At 37.3% G+C, this 19,046-nt stretch overlaps 1 protein-coding gene across 4 annotated transcripts; it reads left to right on the top strand.

Annotated features, from left to right (window-relative positions):
* Positions 1–522: 522 nt before the first annotated feature.
* On the top strand, positions 523–18,741 carry LOC113107810 (nuclear receptor subfamily 2, group C, member 2). Of its 4 annotated transcripts, XM_026270537.1 has the most exons (16): positions 523–706; positions 2,547–2,656; positions 3,225–3,355; positions 5,977–6,078; positions 6,152–6,349; positions 9,560–9,665; positions 11,478–11,657; positions 12,212–12,359; positions 12,646–12,733; positions 13,155–13,285; positions 13,662–13,836; positions 15,030–15,151; positions 15,239–15,378; positions 15,639–15,779; positions 15,907–16,012; positions 17,279–18,741. In XM_026270537.1, the coding sequence occupies exons 3-16, from the start codon at positions 3,296–3,298 to the stop codon at positions 17,451–17,453; spliced, it is 1,872 nt and encodes a 623-aa protein (XP_026126322.1). In that variant the 5' UTR covers positions 523–706; positions 2,547–2,656; positions 3,225–3,295; the 3' UTR covers positions 17,454–18,741. The 4 variants fall into 4 exon arrangements, with proteins under 4 accessions (XP_026126322.1, XP_026126321.1, XP_026126325.1 ...); XM_026270536.1 differs by lacking the exon at positions 2,547–2,656; XM_026270539.1 differs by lacking the exon at positions 2,547–2,656 and having other exon boundaries at positions 525–706; positions 15,642–15,779.
* The last annotated feature ends 305 nt before the right edge of the window (positions 18,742–19,046 follow it).

Below are 19,046 nucleotides of genomic sequence, written 5' to 3'. Positions count from 1 at the left end.
GTATATATATATCTTTCTTTTTTTTTTTTTTTTTTAATGAGAGACAGGAGGTATGTGTGTGTGTGTGTGTGTGTGTGTGTGTGTGTGTGTGTGTGTGTGTGTGTGTGTGTGTGTGTGTGTGTGTGTGTGTGTGTGTGTGTGTGACCCCAGTGTGTCTGAGCCTATTGTGCACCACGGTGATCCTTACTATTTTTGTGTTTCTATATATATTAAAGACTGTGGTATCAAATGTTCACACATTATAATTTGTTACAGTTTAATATTCCAAGATGTTATAATATTCAGTTACATTACTGTTATGTTCATTGAATTATTATTATTGTTATTATTTACTTATTTGTTTTCTGTATATGTACACTAAGCTTTGGCAGTATTGTATCATTTACATTCATGAAAATAAAGCAATATTGAATTGAATTGAATATATATGTGGATTTCTAACTTCAAAGCTTGTGAATTAAAAATCAACTATGGACACAGACTGCCAATCAGCGCTGTCGTGTTGGAAACAGACAGGATGACGTCAACGACGCCTTGCTCCAGACGCTCGTGTCCGTGCAACTGTGAACGAGCCCGAGAGGAAGAAAAACTCTGGCACGCTTGCAAACGGGGTCACGAACTATGACCTTTCACTGGAGTAAAACAATAACAAATAATGTGCAATAAACCCGAGAGCAAAAAACCTTAACGACCGTCCGTATCACAGGTGAGCAGCTTTTAATTTCTGCATGTCGCACAATGGTTGGTCAAAAAAAAAATCCGTTTGCGTGAGGAGATACAGGCCGATAGCTGTTCTCGGAGCTCATCGGTGCTGTAAACAATCAAGCTTGTGTTTTTATTCAACGACAAAAGTCTGATCGAATACAGTATACTTTAGAATGCCTGGCATATTTCACGTTATTATAAAGCAACTGTTGTATATACATGTAATTGAGTCAATCGTTGTGATGTATATGCATCGGTGTACATGTTGTAGATATTAGCTGGTTAGCCTGAGAGCTAACATGAACTCGACCCTTTTACCTTTGCCACCGCGGGTCTCTTCAGTGGGAGGATGTTCATGATGTGTAACTTAGGGGATACTTTTGAGCTGTCGCCTGACTTGACCTCAGTATTACCCCGATGAGGAATCACGAATGTTTTCAATATTAATTATTTTAACATACGTTTAACAACGGCTTCGGGTGTGTGTGTTTTTTTTCTTTCTTTCTTGGCCTTACGCCAAAGTCTCCATTTTGTTCCGTGTTTTGAACACGACTTCCTGGAGAGCTTCGCTCTGAGGCGCATTATTAACTTTAGCGGTAACCAATCAACGAGTCGTTGAATGATGACAGACAGCAATGCCCGCCAATCAATGAAAGTCTTTCCCGCTTCATCTGAATCTGCTTATAGCTACAGTGTAATTTGTATGGATTTGTTGATTACATGAATGCTAGTAAAACAAGTGTATTTTATTTATTAATAAGTAAATTGATTTACAAGACAATAAAACACAACTTGTTTAAATGTATATGGCCAAATATTAATACATATCTAAAATGCACAAATTAATTCACAAATATTGATTACTGGGGGAAAAGAATGTAAAATTATTAAATGTTTCTACGGAAAACCCTGAAATTATTAAATGTTTCTACAGAAAACCCTGGAATTTTGTAAAACTAAATTTGTGGTTGTCTGGAAAAGACATAAAATGTATAGAGTCAAGGGCATTTTATATTAAATAATAAGACCTCATTAGTTAACCTTAGTTAATGCGTTAACATTCACAATGAACAATAGCTACATTTGCATCAGAAGTTATTAATCTTTGTTAAAAAAAAAAGAGCTTTTTAAATGACAGTTGCAACTTTAAATTTTAACAATGTTTTATTAAATATTGGAATACCTAAGATTAATGAATATTCAGAATAATTTTTAATTGGCAGTTTGTTAACTAATGTTAACTAATGAAGCCCTAATGTAAAGTGTGAATGAACAATAAAGAATCAATGGTGTAGTCCAAATTAAAATGAAAAAAGAAATGTTTACAAATAAATAGCTTATTAAGTCTAAATATTTAAGTATTTTGCTGTGATGAAAACCATAGCGAATCCACAAATTTGAATGGCTATTTAAATGTTTTAGAAAGTAGTCCAGCTGCTTTATTTATAGGGTTTCCAGAGTAAAGGCTGCATTTTCTGCAGTTTAGCGCCATCTGCTGTCAGAGAGTGAATGTGCTTTCATTCAGCGCGTCTCACGTGTTCTTCATGTGCTTCTCATGCGCGCTTGTTTACATCAGAGCTCACACTTCTTTCAAGCAGCATACAGCGGTGCTGTGCATTTTGACCAGTTGATGGGAATAGTATTCTTAAAATGCATTCCAAATTCTGGATAATTTGTAATATATAACTATTCACGGTATTTAGAAGTGCCCACGATAATAATATTGTGCATATTAATTACCGCAATATTTCTCTTTAGCGAATACCGGCACATGTCTAGCTGTAAGTGAAAACCCCTTGTATTCAGGTGTGCATAATTATTAAGATGGTTATCTTCTACAGATAAAATCTTGAGATGCACTAAAAACAAGCTCCCAAAACTTACTGCTAGATTCTGGGTGATAAATTCCTCAAACAGTGGTACAAGAGTATGTGGTGCTGGTCCTTCAACAGTGAGTATTTTGGTACACTTCAGTATATGTGTTGAGAATTAACAGACTTCTGTGATGTGATTCGGAGAGCAGATGAATGATTTAGTCAGTCCGTCTGCTTCCGGACCTGGTCCCCAGTTATTCAGGTGGCCTATGTGCATATAAATATATTAAGCAAAGAGGTTCTGCTCTATGAAATGGAAGTATTATAAAAATATTTTGAACATTAGTTAAAGCCGTTTCTTATGTTAATGTTCATTCATTTATACATCTACACTAATACATTGCTAACAGTTAAAAGTTTACATTACAGTACATTAACCAATTCAGGAACTAACTTGAAATAATAATGAACAATATTATATTTATAAATTTACACAAAGATGAATGAATGTTAGAGATGAGTTAAAGATGTAAACTATTTAAATTTTGTTAATGCCGAGATTAAACCCACTATGAAATCTTCCAAAAGCTGCAGATATGAAGTGTCTGTATAAAGGAGAAACATCTGGGGTTGCATATAATATTATTTTTGTGCTTGGAAAACATACTGAATATTCTTTAATATCTGTATTTGATTGGCACATAGGTGGAGTTTTTGTTGGCAGATGCAGAGCTGGCCTTTGTCCAATCAGAAGCTTCTAATGACTTCACACCACCATGACAACTAATGTGGAGGTGCTGGCTCAGCAGATATTGACCACTGAGCAGGGTTTAGAGGTGAGTGATGTGAGATACAAAAATGAGGTGATTTAAAGAGGTCGAGCAGTGTAAGGTCTTTGTTGAGCATCTGTCAGCCCAAGTCACTTCGTCACTTAGTCAGATCAAGTAAAGTCAGTACAGTGTTGATTCAACTTAATTCAAAAAGAGTGTTCTTGATGTTACAATGCTGATCAGTTCTGAAACTAATTTGATTTAGCTATAAAGCAGCTCTACAGTGTCATCATTTAACTCAGTTGAGTTCAAGTTTGGTTCTCATCTGATAATCTCAGTGCAGTTAAATCTATTTCTGGAAATTAATTGTGATTTTGACCACTCAATATATGCAAAAAAAAAAAAAAAAATGCAAAAAAAAAAAATGGTGGGCATGCTAGATGATTTTATCTAATTTGACTATGTTGTATAATGTCAGTCAGGTTTATTACAAAGCTAGACTAGGAAACAAGTTAGAGCAGAGATAATATGTGGAGAGAAGGACAACTGTGTGTGTGTGTGTGTGTGTGTGTGTGTGTGTGTGTGTGTGTGTGTGTGTGTGTGTACCTGTTACAGGGTTATGGTAAATGGAATACATCTATGGAATGTCCCCATAAAACATGGAAACCAGTGTGTGGTATGTGTGTGTAAGTAAGTGACTTGGTTTAATGTTGTGGACAGGTTTAGTGATGTTTGGCATTAGTGTTGTTTACCCCAGTTGAACAGTGATTTTGTGGTCAGCTCAACTGGAAGGTTTGCAGGGATTACAAGGAGCTTCATTTTCCCAAGTTTGAGTTGTAGATGATTCTCCTTCTTCAAAGCTGAGATGTCTGAAAGGCAGGCAGAGATTGTAGACCCTGGTCCTACCATCTACATAATGAATACTGTCTGTCTCCAATCACCTGGTTTTTCTCAGCCTATCTGCCATCTGCACTGTTCTCCACCAGCTCCTATTTTATTCTCTGTCTATTAATGTAGAATGTGTTGATCTAACTCTTCATTTTGATCCTCAGTACCACACATGAATATCAGCACTTTCTGAATATTTACAACACAATTTAACAGTACTGCGATAATACTGATAATGTCATAATTTTGGTCACTGTAATCGTGATATTACATTTTCAGAGGAGAAACAAAACATTTAGAAAAATAAATGCATGCAGTAAAATTGTTCTAGAAAGAAAATAAAAACTTAGCGTCTTGGTAGAGAAATGGAGAGTGATCAGCAGGCTACAAATACAAGCAATACACCAACAAGGAAGCAGTCGAAAGAGGACTGTGTCAGTATGTGTGTAATAATTTCTGTGTTAGCAAGTGGTTGTTTGTCTGTGGTTGTCACTGCCTGTCTATATTCTGAGGACTTGTAAGTTGTGTTTTCTGTTCTTTATATCATGGACTTCATGCTTCAGAGTGCTTTTGTTTTGACTGCTGGAAATGATCCTGTCCTTCGCATCTTTCTTGATGATTGAACCACACCTTACAGAAGAACTGACCTGAGATAACAGATTTATCAGCATTTAGACTCCTTCTCCTTCTTGGATCCCTTGAGGACCACACCAGTGAGCTCCTTCAGTAGGCTCATCTTACTCCCAAGTCAACACCGATCACTGATCACATATTTCCAAGCTAGTCTCAAGGACTCACTAAAAGACCAGCAGCCCATCTAAGGTTTTTAGGGGACATTCAGTGACTTAGTGGAACATGCACTCCTCCTGAGTTGGATCTCCCTTCCCTGTGGGTGAGGAGGAAGAAGCTCTGCCCAGCCCCACGCCTACCACAGACCCAGAGCCAGCCACCTGGTTTGTCCTGGATCTCAGAATCTGAGCCAGAAGCCATATCCGTCCAGAAGGGGGAATAAAAGGACTTTAGAGATCTGGACTTAATTCTAGCTCATACTCCCTGGGGTCCTTCCTCCTGTGTCGAGCATGATGATCTCCCCATCCACTGATGCTGTCCAGCCTCCAGGTTCCTTTGTCTTCACGTCTTCCATTCACATCTTCTACCTTCTCTCTGGCTCCACTGTTGTCCTTGCTTACTTCAGCTCCACAGTGTCTTTAGCTCGGTTCTGCAAGTCATTGAATCCTCCTTAAAAAAACATCTTGATAGATTTGCTTCTTATAAACATGCATCTTTTCACTTCACAAGATGTTTACTGATGGCCTGGAGACATGTGGGCTTCTTGTGAATTATTATATTTTTATCAGCTGTTTGAACTCTCATTCTGATGGCACCCATTCACTGCCGAGCATCCATTGGTGAGCAAGTGATGTAATGCTCCCAGAAGAGGTGAGTTTTCAGCTGTCAGGGATTCGTCTGTCCGGGTAAGGTTTGGAATATCATTCCTTTAGTGAGGAACAGTGAACGAGAACGCTTGGAAAATGATTTCTGATTAAAATACCATGAGCGCCGCTTGCTTACTGGTTGGCAGATGACAAAAATTTAGCATGACTGTCTTTTTGGAATGCATATGTAATTATCTTTTATATTCCCTTTGTTTCGTTTGGCACTTTGTTGAAGTGAACTACTTAAGTTACTAGAAAAACACACTGCCTTTGACCCTCAGAAGAAGATGTATTTACTCAGTCTGTGTGTGTGTGTGTGTGTGTGTGTGTGTGTGTGTGTGTGTGTGTGTGTGTGTGTTGCAGGTACACTCATCTGCCTCAGACAGCTCAGTGATGAGCTCCTCTCCCCAGCGCATTCAGATCATCTCCACTGACCCCTCTGTCACAACCCCTCAGAGAATACAGGTCCACACACTTGCTTTATTGTAGATGGTGCACTGACACATTCAGACATACTCACACTCTTTCTCTTTTTCAGATCGTCACTGAGCAGCAGACGGGTCAAAAAATCCAGATCGTGACAGCACTGGACTCCACTGTGCCCAAACAGCAGTTTATCCTGGCAGCACCTGATGGCTCTTCAGCAGGCAAAGTCCTCCTGGCATCACCTGAGGGTACTAGTGCCAAACAGCTGATCTTTGCCACTGCTGATAGCCTGGTGCCTGGCCGAATTCAGGTATGAAGTCACATGAATGCATTGCTGTTTCTTCCACCATGGGCATATTTGTGTCTCAGAGGATTTGTGTGTATTATTTTTCACTAACAACAGGCCACGCCACAATCATGCAGATAAACTTTATTAGGATCAAGTCAGGTTTAGAGGAAATAGGATGAGAAAGGGTGTAGTAGCCGTGTTTCCACTGGCGAGCTTAAACCGGGCGTGCTAGTGCGTGCCAGGGCCAGTCGCGTTTCCACTGTCACTTCCGGGGCTTGATTGTGCCTCGCCGGGGCTTCCTCGGGGCCGACGGCCAGGGTTTTTTGGCCCGACGAAAACCTTGGGCCAAAGCGGGCCAGCTGGGGCTAGAGGAGGAGTTGTGAACAAAGGCGGGGTTTCAGCACTGCGGATCATTTCAGAGAGATAACAGCTTTAACACCGGTATTAAAGACTTTTTAAAATTAGTTGAGCTCAAAACTCACTCTTAGTTTGCAGCAAGTGTTTGAAATAACTTGATCCGATGTGGATTATAATCACTAAACTAGGCAGAAATATTTATAAACGATGTAAAAGACTATGCACGCTAAACATTAACGTTACCATAGTAAACATGTTAAATATGACACTTGGATAAATCAGACGTCAGCTTTCACAATTTCACAATTGTGTATTTATTAAGTAAAATTTTATCTGTCGTCTTGTATCATGAGTTTAGCTCCACGTTGTATATCATCAAAATATAATAATGATTTTTGTCCGGGAGCTTTTATAAAAAATAGAGAGTCTGCACTGCTGATCATTTCAGAAAGATAACAGCTATAACACCAGCATTAAACACTTTTTTAAATAAATCAAGCTCAAAACTCTCTTTCAGTTAGCAGCGAGTCTTTGAAATAACTTGATCCGATGTGGATTATAATCACCATACAAGGCTGAAAAATTTACAAGCGATACAAAAGTCTGTGCATGCTAGGCATTAACATTACCATAGTAAACATGGTAAATATGACCACTTGAAATCAGACGTCAGTTTCTTATTCTCTATCACAATCGTGTATTTATTAGTAACTTATATTACCTGTCACAAGCCTCGTCTCGAGAGTTTAGCTCACATTGCCTATCAAAAAATGTATTCATGTTCGGGAGCTTTTATAAAAATAGAGATATTGTCATTCATTCTAAATGTGACGGCTACTGTGGCTAATAAACAGAAACAGACTCGACTGAACAAGCAGGCTATTTTCATGAACGTTAAAAATAAATAAATTAAATAGAAATAAGTGTATTTGTGTGTGATTAATTTTGATTCCTGATAAATTAAATCAATATGATCAATGTATCACTTATTCTATAGTTAAAACATCGATGCTTTTGAATGTGAATATATAACAAAGCATGCAAACAAACGGCCGCTTTTATCATGTTTGTTTTGTGATCGCGCATGTTCCAGTGACTTATTTCTTAGTTTTCTGATAACTCCTCTTTGTTGGTGAAATGATGAGGTTGCATGACATTGTTCTGAGAGGCGTGTAAAGGGCGTGTTTTAGTGACGTGCAGCGGTGCTTCAGGCTCCACTATGGAAACCCTGCGCTATTCTGGCCTCGGTGCTACTGGCCCGAGACTATGAGCCCCGCCCGGCCCGCTTTAAACCCTGGCTCGCACTGACCCGACAGTGGAAATGCGGCTAATGATTCTTCTGAACTGGCTGACCAGGGTGTCTTGTTAGGGAGACTCAGGGTGGGGGCTTCATCTGTAGATAATGCGTTAGGTTACTAGAAGACCCCCCTGGATGCAGCCGGGGAATACAGTGCGGGATGTAAGGAGAGGAGGGGGGTGAATGTATGTGTTAGAAAGGTAAGGGTGGGGGGGACGAGAAACTGAGTCAACAGTTCAGAGAAGGTCGGTCTTGCATAAATAGCTGACAGGGGACGAGCTGATTGGTTGAGGCTTGGCCTGGTTCACGAACTTTAGTTAACTTCATTAACTCCATTTCAGTACTTGCACTTACGTGTAGTTATAGTTAAGGTTAGGTTTAGGAGTAGATTCAGGGCTAGTACCTAGTTATTCCCCAATTACTATTATAAGTACAGTTTTCAGCTCTTAGATCACATTAAAACTTTTTTGATACCTTTTTTGCAATTATTGTAACCCCGTCTTCATTTATATGCTACTTTTATGCATTTTATGTTTAGATTTGATTGTTGTACTCATGTCCCAGACCCTGAATTTCAATCGTAAAACATTAAATACATCATAAATAGTCTAACTATTACATCCAGGGTGCAATCTGCAGATTTTCACTGCCTCTGCTGTTGATATCCCCGATTCTAGTAATTTTTCATCCCCAGACAGGAATCATTTTATACCCGATTCTGGTCAGGCGGTATGCATTTCCCGTTTCCGAGAGTAGATGATGTTTTCTTACCGGCATATTAACTCTGGAATATTAACAGATTCTACCACATGTAACAGTAAGTAATTGGATAAATATTATGTTATAATTTTAGGTCCACAGTATTTTATTTAAATAAATCAAAATGCTAATTGTGACTTTTTATCTTGTAATTCTGAGTTTATATCACAATTCTGACGTTTCTTCTCAGTTTTGTAAGTTTATATCTCACAATTCTGAGTTCATAATCTTGTAATTCTGAGAAATCTGAAGTCTTAATAAAATCCTTAGAAACCTTGCTCCAGAAAACATTAGTTAATAAAACAGGGAAACTCTTTGCAGTTACTTCTTTCACAAGTAGTCAGCCTGTGATGTTATGGTAAATATATGTATGGTGAAACAAATTAGTGGACCAGAACTAAATTTTGTGAAAATTGTCTGTATTTTAAATAACCATGTACTAATGCCTGTTTTTGGATAGTCCAGTAAATCATTTTATTTATTTTTTTCTTGTTGATAGAGACAAATCAAAAGACGATTATTTGTAATTGAATACAAATTTTGGCATCAGTGAATAACAGTCACATTATGTTTTTCCCATTACTACATGTTTTATTTTCATGTGAAAATAGAGTCAAATCTCTATTAGATTTTACTCTATTTTAAAGTAGCCCATATACTGTCATACTACCTGTGAATTAGAGAATTGCTTTTATCCATGGCATCATCATCATCATCATCATCTGTGCCCTGGGTTGATCGGTGGGCATGTAATTGTGCTTTAAAAATTCTACCCTGCCTGAATGCCAAATAATTAATCCTTCTGTATTTTCTGGTAGTTTGTTACAGATGCAGTGTCAGTGGAGAGGCTTCTGGGTAAAGGGGCAGACATGAGCCGGGCACAGCCAATAGAATACTGTGTGGTGTGTGGAGATAAAGCCTCAGGTATAAACGCATTAAATGTGAATAATGCCAGTGCATGCAAAGCAACATAACATATGAGAGACGTGTTGTCTGTTAAATATTGCATGCTGAAATAACAAAACATTCCTGAAATCACCAGGGCTGCATTTCCTAAAAGCATTGTAAGCCTTAGTCTAGGCAGATTGTAAAGACCATTGGTGCCAATGGTTTCAATTATGTCCTTATCAGCGCAGGCCAGTTCTAATATAATTGGTTGGCTGTTTTCAGGCTCCAGGCCACTGCAAAGAGCATTTCAGAGAAAAAAAAATGAATCACTAGATTTGACAAGTATATGGGGATCATATTGGATCTTTGATTCAAGATATTTAAGAGTTTGTTTGAGATACATAGTAAACTTCTTGAACTTATTTGTATATTACATGTTCTCAAATTGATATACTGATTACAAGTTTAAAACATTAAAGATTTACATCAAGCCTCTGAAGGGTGATGTGAAGACAAAAGGAAATTTGGTTGTCAGTATCTGGTTCGCACTGATCAAATGTGTTGGCCCGAGTGTCAGTATGAGGCTGCTGCTGCTGCTGCTGATGATTTAGTTCCAAATCAAGGAAACACCATAGTTAAAAAAAAAAAAAAAAAACATTAAAGGAGTAGATCACCCAAAAATTTACGTTCCAAAAATACTCCTTCCGGTTTGTCACAAGTTTCGGAAAGTTTTTTTCGAGTATGGCTCTGTGTGACGTTAGATGGAGCGGAATTTCCTTATATGGGTCACCCAAACATTTACGATTGCTGACAACTCACTCATCTTCAGGCCAGTCATGAATGATGTAGATTATCTTATTTCTTGATCGAAACAGATTTGGAGAAATTTAGCATTCCTTCGCTTGCTCAGCAGTGGAGTGAATGGGAGCCGTCAGAATGAGAGTCCAAACAGCTGATAAAAACATCACAATTATCCACAGCACTCCAGTGCATCAATTAACTTCTGGAGAAGACAAAAGCTGCCAGAAATAAATTAATCATTAAGTAATTTTTACTAAAATACAAGCTATCTGTCCATAATATTGCTTTCTTCAGCGAAATTGTTTTTTTTCTCTCGTCTGAATCAGGAGCAAACTCTGCTCATGTCAAGCACCATTTTCAAGTAAAAACAGTTCCAAACAAAAATGTGGACTATGGCCAGAAGCGATATTTAAAAGTTAAAATGCCTAAATTATGTATTTGCTTCTTACAAAGACACAGCCTTTCACAGGACATTAACTGATGGACTGGAGTCATGTGGATTACTAGTGGATTATTGTGATGTAATTATTAGCTCTGACGGCACCCATTCACTGCAGAAGATCCATTGGTGAGCATTTCTCCAGCCCTGTTCTAATGAAGAAACAAACTCATCTAGATCTTATTTGTCCTGAAGGTTTTCAGCAAATGTGTATTTTTGGGTGAACTATTCCTTTAAGTAAGCCACTCAGAAACAAAAGGAGGATGGCTGGGACAAAGACAAAGAGAGTTAGAAAGTCTACTCTGAGCCTTTGAAGCTAATTTAAATCATTTAACGAGATAAAGAAAGTTGTACTATTGAATAAGTGAATAAATCCGCGGCCTTCTCTGAGAGCGGTTGAAAACTCATCCTACATGCTTGACCCGCAACAGCGCCCCCTATTTACCTGGATCTTCTACTTTACAGGTCTATTTAATTATAAATAATAAAGTATGTTGTTGCATGTGAATTGGTCATTGTATTTTGTCTGTGACATTGGATATGTTTGTTTACACTGTATTATTTTTTATTTCTAAATCAGTGCGCTGTGCGGGTTTGTGTATTTGAAGGGAGGCATTATGGGGCAGTCAGCTGTGAAGGGTGTAAGGGCTTCTTCAAGCGAAGTGTGCGCAAGAGTCTGACGTACAGCTGCCGCAGTAACCAGGACTGTGTGGTCAACAAACACCATCGCAACCGCTGCCAGTTCTGTCGTCTCAGGAAGTGCTTGGAGATGGGCATGAAGATGGAGTGTGAGTGAATAAAAACAACCATTCTGCCATACCATGAAAAACAAGTACAAAACTGTAACTGGGACAGTACATTTTTAACTTAAATGTGCACTTTAGGTATTTATACTAATACAAAGATGCACCTTTTAACTTTTGTACCTTAGTGTACTGTAACAGTGACAGCTTTGTACCTTTTCTCTCTGAGAGGTAAACCTGTGTTTGTTCTTCTGAGAGCGTATAACACCCCCTGGCCATTGAAACCTGGCTGGAGCTCAGCTGGAGGATCTGTAAACCTCTTTCAGAACTGGCCCATGTTACCATTTAGACGAGAGCCGAACAATGCTGTTACTGACTATGATAATATGCAGCATTCTACAAACAAACACACGACTTCTTGCAGGATTTAAAAGCATATTATTATTATTATGAAGATATATAAGGGGGACTTCGTGGCAAAAATAAAATGCCACGAATGTGTAGATTGTGGCCCCTTTAAATGTTTCATAATTGCACAGTGTAAATTTGGAAGGCTGAAGCTTCTGACAGTATTTATGCTTTTTGTATTACTTACATAGCTGTACAGAGTGAGAGGAAACCCATTGATCTTCCTAGAGAAAAACCTGCCAACTGTGCAGCGTCCACAGAGAAAATCTACATCAGGAAAGACCTGCGAAGTCCCCTCATCGCAACACCAACCTTCATCTCTGAGAAAGACGCCTCACGGTGAGACTCACAATCACAAACCCTCTGCTTGCTCTACATGATGCTTATTAACCAGAGCTTTGGTAAAAAAAAAAAAAAGAATATACATGAATCACATGAATACAATTCTAATAAAAATGAGGAATTTAGTGTAATATAGTTAAATACGGGTTATTTCTTTTATTATAATATTTATTTCTTAGACATAAGTATATCAGATTCTGCTTGATTTTAGTTGCTTTGGATAAAAGCATCTGTTAAATGAATTAATGTCAATATTTTTATCGTGATTTAATCCTCTGTGCAGGTCCAGGCTGTTGGACTCTGGGATGCTTGTCAATATCCAACAACCTTTGATACAAGCTGATGGCACATTACTATTAGCAACAGACAAAGTAAAATCATCTACATAACTTTTCTGTGTCTGTCAGTGTTTTGTTTTTTTCAGGGTATCCCAAACCGGAGTTTATAATTACCTTGGGTGTCTTTAGATTGTGATTGCCAAAATGACAAATTATAATGAGTAAGACGATTTACTATGATCTCATATTAAAAAAAATCATATTTATTGAAAGATTAAACATTAAATTAAATCTCAAGGGATTATTAAAAATAATAATTTAGATCAGAGTACTGACAATTTAAACGGTTGGGAGTCCCAGATTCAAAATGTTTTGATATTTGGTGTTGTTAAATTGAATATTTGTAAAATAATAATTATACAAATTATAAACATGTGAAAAATGCTGTAGGTGTTAGGTTTATTTATTTTTTTTTAACTCTAAAATAGCTATGAAGATGTTATTTGTTCATCAGGCGGAGTCAGGACAAGGTGATCTGGGAACACTGGCTAATGTGGTTACTTCATTAGCCAACCTGAACGATACGGTCAGTAACGGAGAGATGACAGACAGTCAGCTGGAGGAATCACCCAGTGAAATCACACGGTGTGTTACTATTGCAGACAATAGTTGTGTGTGTTTATCACTGTGTACAGAGGTATGAAATTATGGTATTAGTTACAGGAATAAGTCATCTTAAAAAGAAAATTACTCCGTTCCAAACCCGTATGACTTCTTTCTTCTGTGGAAGGGGTTGTTTTGACCATAAAACAAAAGAAGATTGCAACATCTTAGTTTGAATAAAAACAAGTCATATGCACTACTTTTATGATGCTTGTTTTGCTGTTGTAAAAAAGAGAAGCCTTTTTACAGAAGATTTTGAATGGCTTAAAATTGAAATTTCAAAGATCTGGTTTTAAACCGTACCATCAAAACAAGGTAAAGAGTGTGAGTGTTCTGAGTGTGATGTCTGGTGTTGCAGTGCCTTTGACACGCTAGCTAAAGCTCTGAACCCCAGCGAGGCGACGGAGGGCCAGCGCTTGTCAGAGGTGGATGGGGTGGGTGGAGCCACAATACAGGTGATCAGCAGGGATCAGATCTCCCCGCTCATAGAAGTCGAGGGACCTCTGCTTACAGACACACACATCAGCTTTAAGGTGTGTACATGACATACTTATACTCTTAAAAAGGCTTGAATTCAACATAAAGAAAGAAACCTTTGATCTTTTATGCTGCTGTTGTAGAGTTGACATCTAAGTGATGTTCTTTTTTCATTGATTAGCATTAATGTAATAAATTTACTACAGCAATAAAATTTAAATGTGGATAAAAAAGTGTTTCATTGGTCCAAGTGGTGGTGCTCTTGAGAGTGAATCCACATTCTGGTCTAAATGTCTCCTCAAAAGTGGATGGCGGTAACATTTTAAGACAAGAGTAATCTTCCACGTTTACAAATTTAAATTTACATTTACACTCAAGATCTGACTCCTTTCCAGACTGACCCACTTTTCATCTATTAAATTCTTTATGGATTATATCAAGTAACTCTGAAATGTCACAAAATGGGTTCTGAATGCCGTTTGAGTTTTAGTGTACAGTGGGGGTCAAAAATGTAGAATAATTCAGATTTTTGATGTTGGAAGAAGTCTCTTCTGCTTACAAAGGCTGTACAGTAAAAACTGTAATATTGTGAAATATTATTACATTTTATTTTGAATATATTTTAAAATGTCATTTATTGCTGTGATGTGCAGCTGAATTTTCAGCATCATTACTCCAGTCTTCAGTGTCCTTCAGAAATCACTCCAATACGCGGATTTGCTGCTCAAGTGACAAGTGACTATAATCAATGTTGATGTTAAATAATTAGCAATAAAGTGGGTGTTAGAATTAGTATTTTTTTTTAGTATTCCTTCTATAAATTTCACATGAATGTAGCTGATGTTGGTTAATATAATAACAATTGTAATATTGGGACAATTTATATTCAGTAAATGATCGATTTAAATATATTTCACATTGTTGAATGAAAATACAAGACAACTGATTTGAAATGAACAAATTACACTAGGTACTGTTTCCTAATTGATGAACATTGCAACACATTCTTTATTACTGTGAAGCTGGTAAAAAAAAAAATGTATTGTATAAAGCACAATATAAATAAACATGACTTGATATAGCATGTGTGGAAACATAATGTTGCTTAATTGCAGCTGTTGATATCAGTTATTAGACAAAATGTAAGAGTTTGTAAGATAAAATACAGTTAATTTGTGTGTGTGTGTGTGTTTTATTATTCTAAATAATGAAATATGGTCTTAAGTGTTTGATTATTTTCTCTCTGTAGCTGACGATGCCAAGCCCAATGCCTGAGTATCTGAATGTGCATTACATCTGTGAGTCTGCATCACGCCTGCTCTTCCTCTCCATGCACTGGGCGCGCTCTATTCCAGCATTCCTTGCTCTCGGGTGAGATTTCTGTTGTGGGCTTTCTCTCTATTCTCCTGCATGCTATCTCTCTAGAGTATGTTAGTTTCTGTCTCTCTGTACCTGTAGGCAGGAATGTAACACAGCTCTGGTGCGAGCATGCTGGAATGAGTTGTTTATTCTGGGTCTGGCACAGTGCGCTCAGATCATGAGTCTGTCCACCATCCTCGCTGCCATCGTCAATCATCTGCAGTCCAGTATCCAGGACGGTATGCTACAGTCTGACATCCACAATGTTCTCAGAGTGTGATTTCAGCTGGAAACTAGAGATATTATACAAGAAAACAGTTACACAGAGTCTGCATCCACGTAAGACAAAGCGACAGTAGGAACCAAAAAGTAAAAATAATTTTAATGATGAAAACATCTCAAATTCTCCAATATAAAAAATTCTTAACCTGTTCATTTGTTGATGTAACTGTTGTGTTGTCATTAGTCTTTAATCAACTAACAAGTGATCTCCTCTCAGTAGACAAGCTATCGAGTGAACGCATTAAACTAGTCATGGAGCACATATGGAAGCTGCAGGAGTTCTGCAACAGCATGGCAAAGCTGCAGACAGACGGATATGAATATGCCTACTTAAAAGCCATGGTCCTGTTCAGTCCAGGTACTCCTGCCAACAGCTTTACACAACTATTCAATTCCTCAGAGAAGGCCAGCATGTTGCATTTGAGTGATTGACAAAGTTGAAATATAACAGATATAAACTCACAACTGGTTCATTTATTCTCAAGATCACCCAGGTTTGAGTAGCTGTAGCCAAATTGAAAAGTTCCAGGAAAAAGCGCAGATGGAGCTCCAGGACTATGTGCAAAAGACTTATCCCGATGAGACCTACAGGTCTGTTCCATATTAAAGTAATACTCTGGGTGAAATGCATCATAGTCTCGATCAACAGCATTTGTGGCATGCTGTCAGTTAACACAATCATTTTTTACTCAACATGTTTGCATTGTCCTTCTGGTTGAAATTTAGCATAATGCATATGGCAAGCAACTAAGCAACTGAATTTTTTAATATGCAGTTCACACTGTTTTGCATCTATGGCCTTAACAACTTTCAGGTCTTAGAAACTACCATTTAGATGAATGGGAATGGTAACGATTTGCTTGCTACAGGTATTCTTGACCTCCTTGGACACAAGTGTTAGAGCTGTAATCGGATCTTAAAAGTTAGGCCCGACAGGACCCGAGCCCGACAGGTTTCAGCCCGAGCCCAACAAGTACATTTTGATTGACAGCTTTTTTAAAGCCCGAACACGTTTGCAGCCCGACATTATTCAAATGTGCGCACGCACACAGCCTTTTGCCTTTTGTCAAGAATGAGTCATTTATACATGTTTTAACATAATTTACTCATAACTAACATAGACTAGACCACTTGGAAGTTGGAATAACGAAATAAAATAAGTCCTCTGTGACAACGTAACATCTCAGCACTCTAGACATAGGCTCATTTAACCTTTAAATAGACCAACACACCAATAAAAACGAGTCATAAAAAAAAAAAAAGATACATTCTAAATTAAGATGGGTATTTGGCAATAACGAATTTAAAATAAAGGCTCTGCCGGATTTGCTTTGCACTAGATGATATTTATAGAATAATGCCAACATTAGCGTAAATACTGTCCACATTATACATTTAAGACTCAATGAATATTTAGTTATCATTTGAAAAACATTTAGTCACAGAGATTAGGCTAAGCCTGCATGTTTTTGTGGAGGAAAATGATTGAATCCACTGTAGATGTCTTCAGCGTGTTCCTGCGCTCACTGATGCTGCGTCATTATTCACTCATTATTGTCATTATAAGCATGGTCAAAACTTTTCCACACTTCAGACTTTGCTTTAGTTGCTGGTGCAACCAAAACATTTTTCTCGCGCTAACCCGAACCCGCGTAAGATTATATAAATTAAGACGTCACTCCTTTGAAATTCTCTGGCCCTAAGTGTATTTATGATTATTGTTTTTTTTTTTTTTCTGTGGTTACTGACAACATGCCTTATTTGCTGATCACAGAACTGGGGTCATATTACATTTAGGTGTGTTTTGTTTATTGGAGTTGTTAATAACCTTTCATTAATTGCTCATTGATGTTGCAGGTTGGCCCGAATCCTGTTGCGTTTACCAGCGTTGCGGTTGATCAGTTCCAGTATAACTGAAGAGCTGTTTTTTACCGGCCTTATTGGAAATGTACCGATTGACAGTATCATCCCTTATATCCTTAAAATGGAGACTGCAGACTACAACAGCCAAATCACAGGCCCCTCTGTGTGATCGCGCTCTGATTGAGACTGAAGTCATGCAAGTCCCATCATCCCCTGCCCTCACGGGGACTCAAATATATCACAATATATTGAACCGACCAACAAGCTCTACCTCAAGAGGAGCTGCAGCAGTGAAAGCCTTTCAGTATGTGACAGTTACCCTAGAAATATTGTGTTTTAGTTTACCGAGAAATGCATTATGGGACTTTCAGTTCCAATCACAGGACATTTGCCTCAAAAATCAAAGGCCTTTCTTTTTATAAACCCTTATTTAAAAACACGAGCACTTCATGATGATTCCAAGACAAAAAATTTTACAGCCCCAAATTCTCCTAATAGTTTTTTTCATTACCTTTGAGGACAATATCTGCAGCAATGATATTTTCCAAAGGAAGACGTGATTCTTGATTGCATGTAACAGTTGATATCAAGAATCTCTACTCATTCATTTTTCTGATAAAGCAGTTGAGTAGAATGCAAATTTTCTGTGTCACATGATCATGTACTTATTTTTATTTTTTTTACCATCACTTCTGTCATCATGAAAATCATCCTCCTTTTCAATATCATATCTTACCTTCATACTCATGTATTTATTTAATTGAGTCTAACTCTATAGTTCATACAAATGTAGATAATCTGATTTGCTTGGTTTTAAAAAAAATCATCTGTTATTAAATGATATAAAGGCATTTGATCTGTATCTTTATAGCATTTGACTGCTGCTGCAATGTACTAAATGTGTCATTTTCAGATGTAATATATCCACAGTTGTGATGGTTTAATGCACTTCGATGACTAATTAGCTTTTTATTTGCAGATATGTGCACAGATAGATTTTAAGTTAGTTTCTAATGTCTCATTTTGTCCTAAATGTAAGAAAAGTATTGACATGCACTTATTTATGTGACCCCCCCCCCCAAAAAAAAGAATAATATATTTGAACTTCCAGACTATGGTATTGACATTGTTTTTTATGTCCCAACGAATTATATGATAAGCCACACATACCCACTGTTACATGGTAAAGCATTTTTAATTTTCTGTTTCAGAAACAGCCCCCAGAAAATGTTTTATATGATTTTAACACCGGCAGGCAGTTATTTTAAACAAAATTGTGTATGTATTGTAAAGCGTAATGTTTTTTATTTCAGTCAGTAAATGATTGGTTTATAGGTGTTTTAATGCTATGTTGTAATTATAGTCATTTCTGTTTTCATCTGTCTGTGAGACAATAAGAAAGCTGTGCATGAACTATCCTATAAATTTTATTAAATTCTATACTGATGTGGAGTTTATATATTGTGGAGTGAAAAAACGTACACACACACACACACACACACAAACACACACATATACATATATATATATATATACATACATACACCCATTGTGCATTCAGAATGCACTCAGACCCCTTAATTTATTTTCTTTTTACTGATTTTTATGCTGTCACCTTTTGCAGCATATAAAATAAGACCATTTATTCAGTAATGTAATCGTTCGTGGTATTTGGAAGATCTAAGAAAAAAACTTAAAATTTTTAATATCATTGGAGAAAGTAAACTAAATAAAAGATAAAATACCACATAAAATTCTAAAT

The sequence above is a fragment of the Carassius auratus genome, chromosome 8 (assembly GCF_003368295.1).
Source record: "Carassius auratus strain Wakin chromosome 8, ASM336829v1, whole genome shotgun sequence".
Classification (NCBI taxonomy): Eukaryota; Metazoa; Chordata; class Actinopteri; order Cypriniformes; family Cyprinidae; genus Carassius; species Carassius auratus.
Note: the sequence above shows the minus strand (reverse complement) of the source record. Positions and strands in the feature narration are given on the sequence as shown.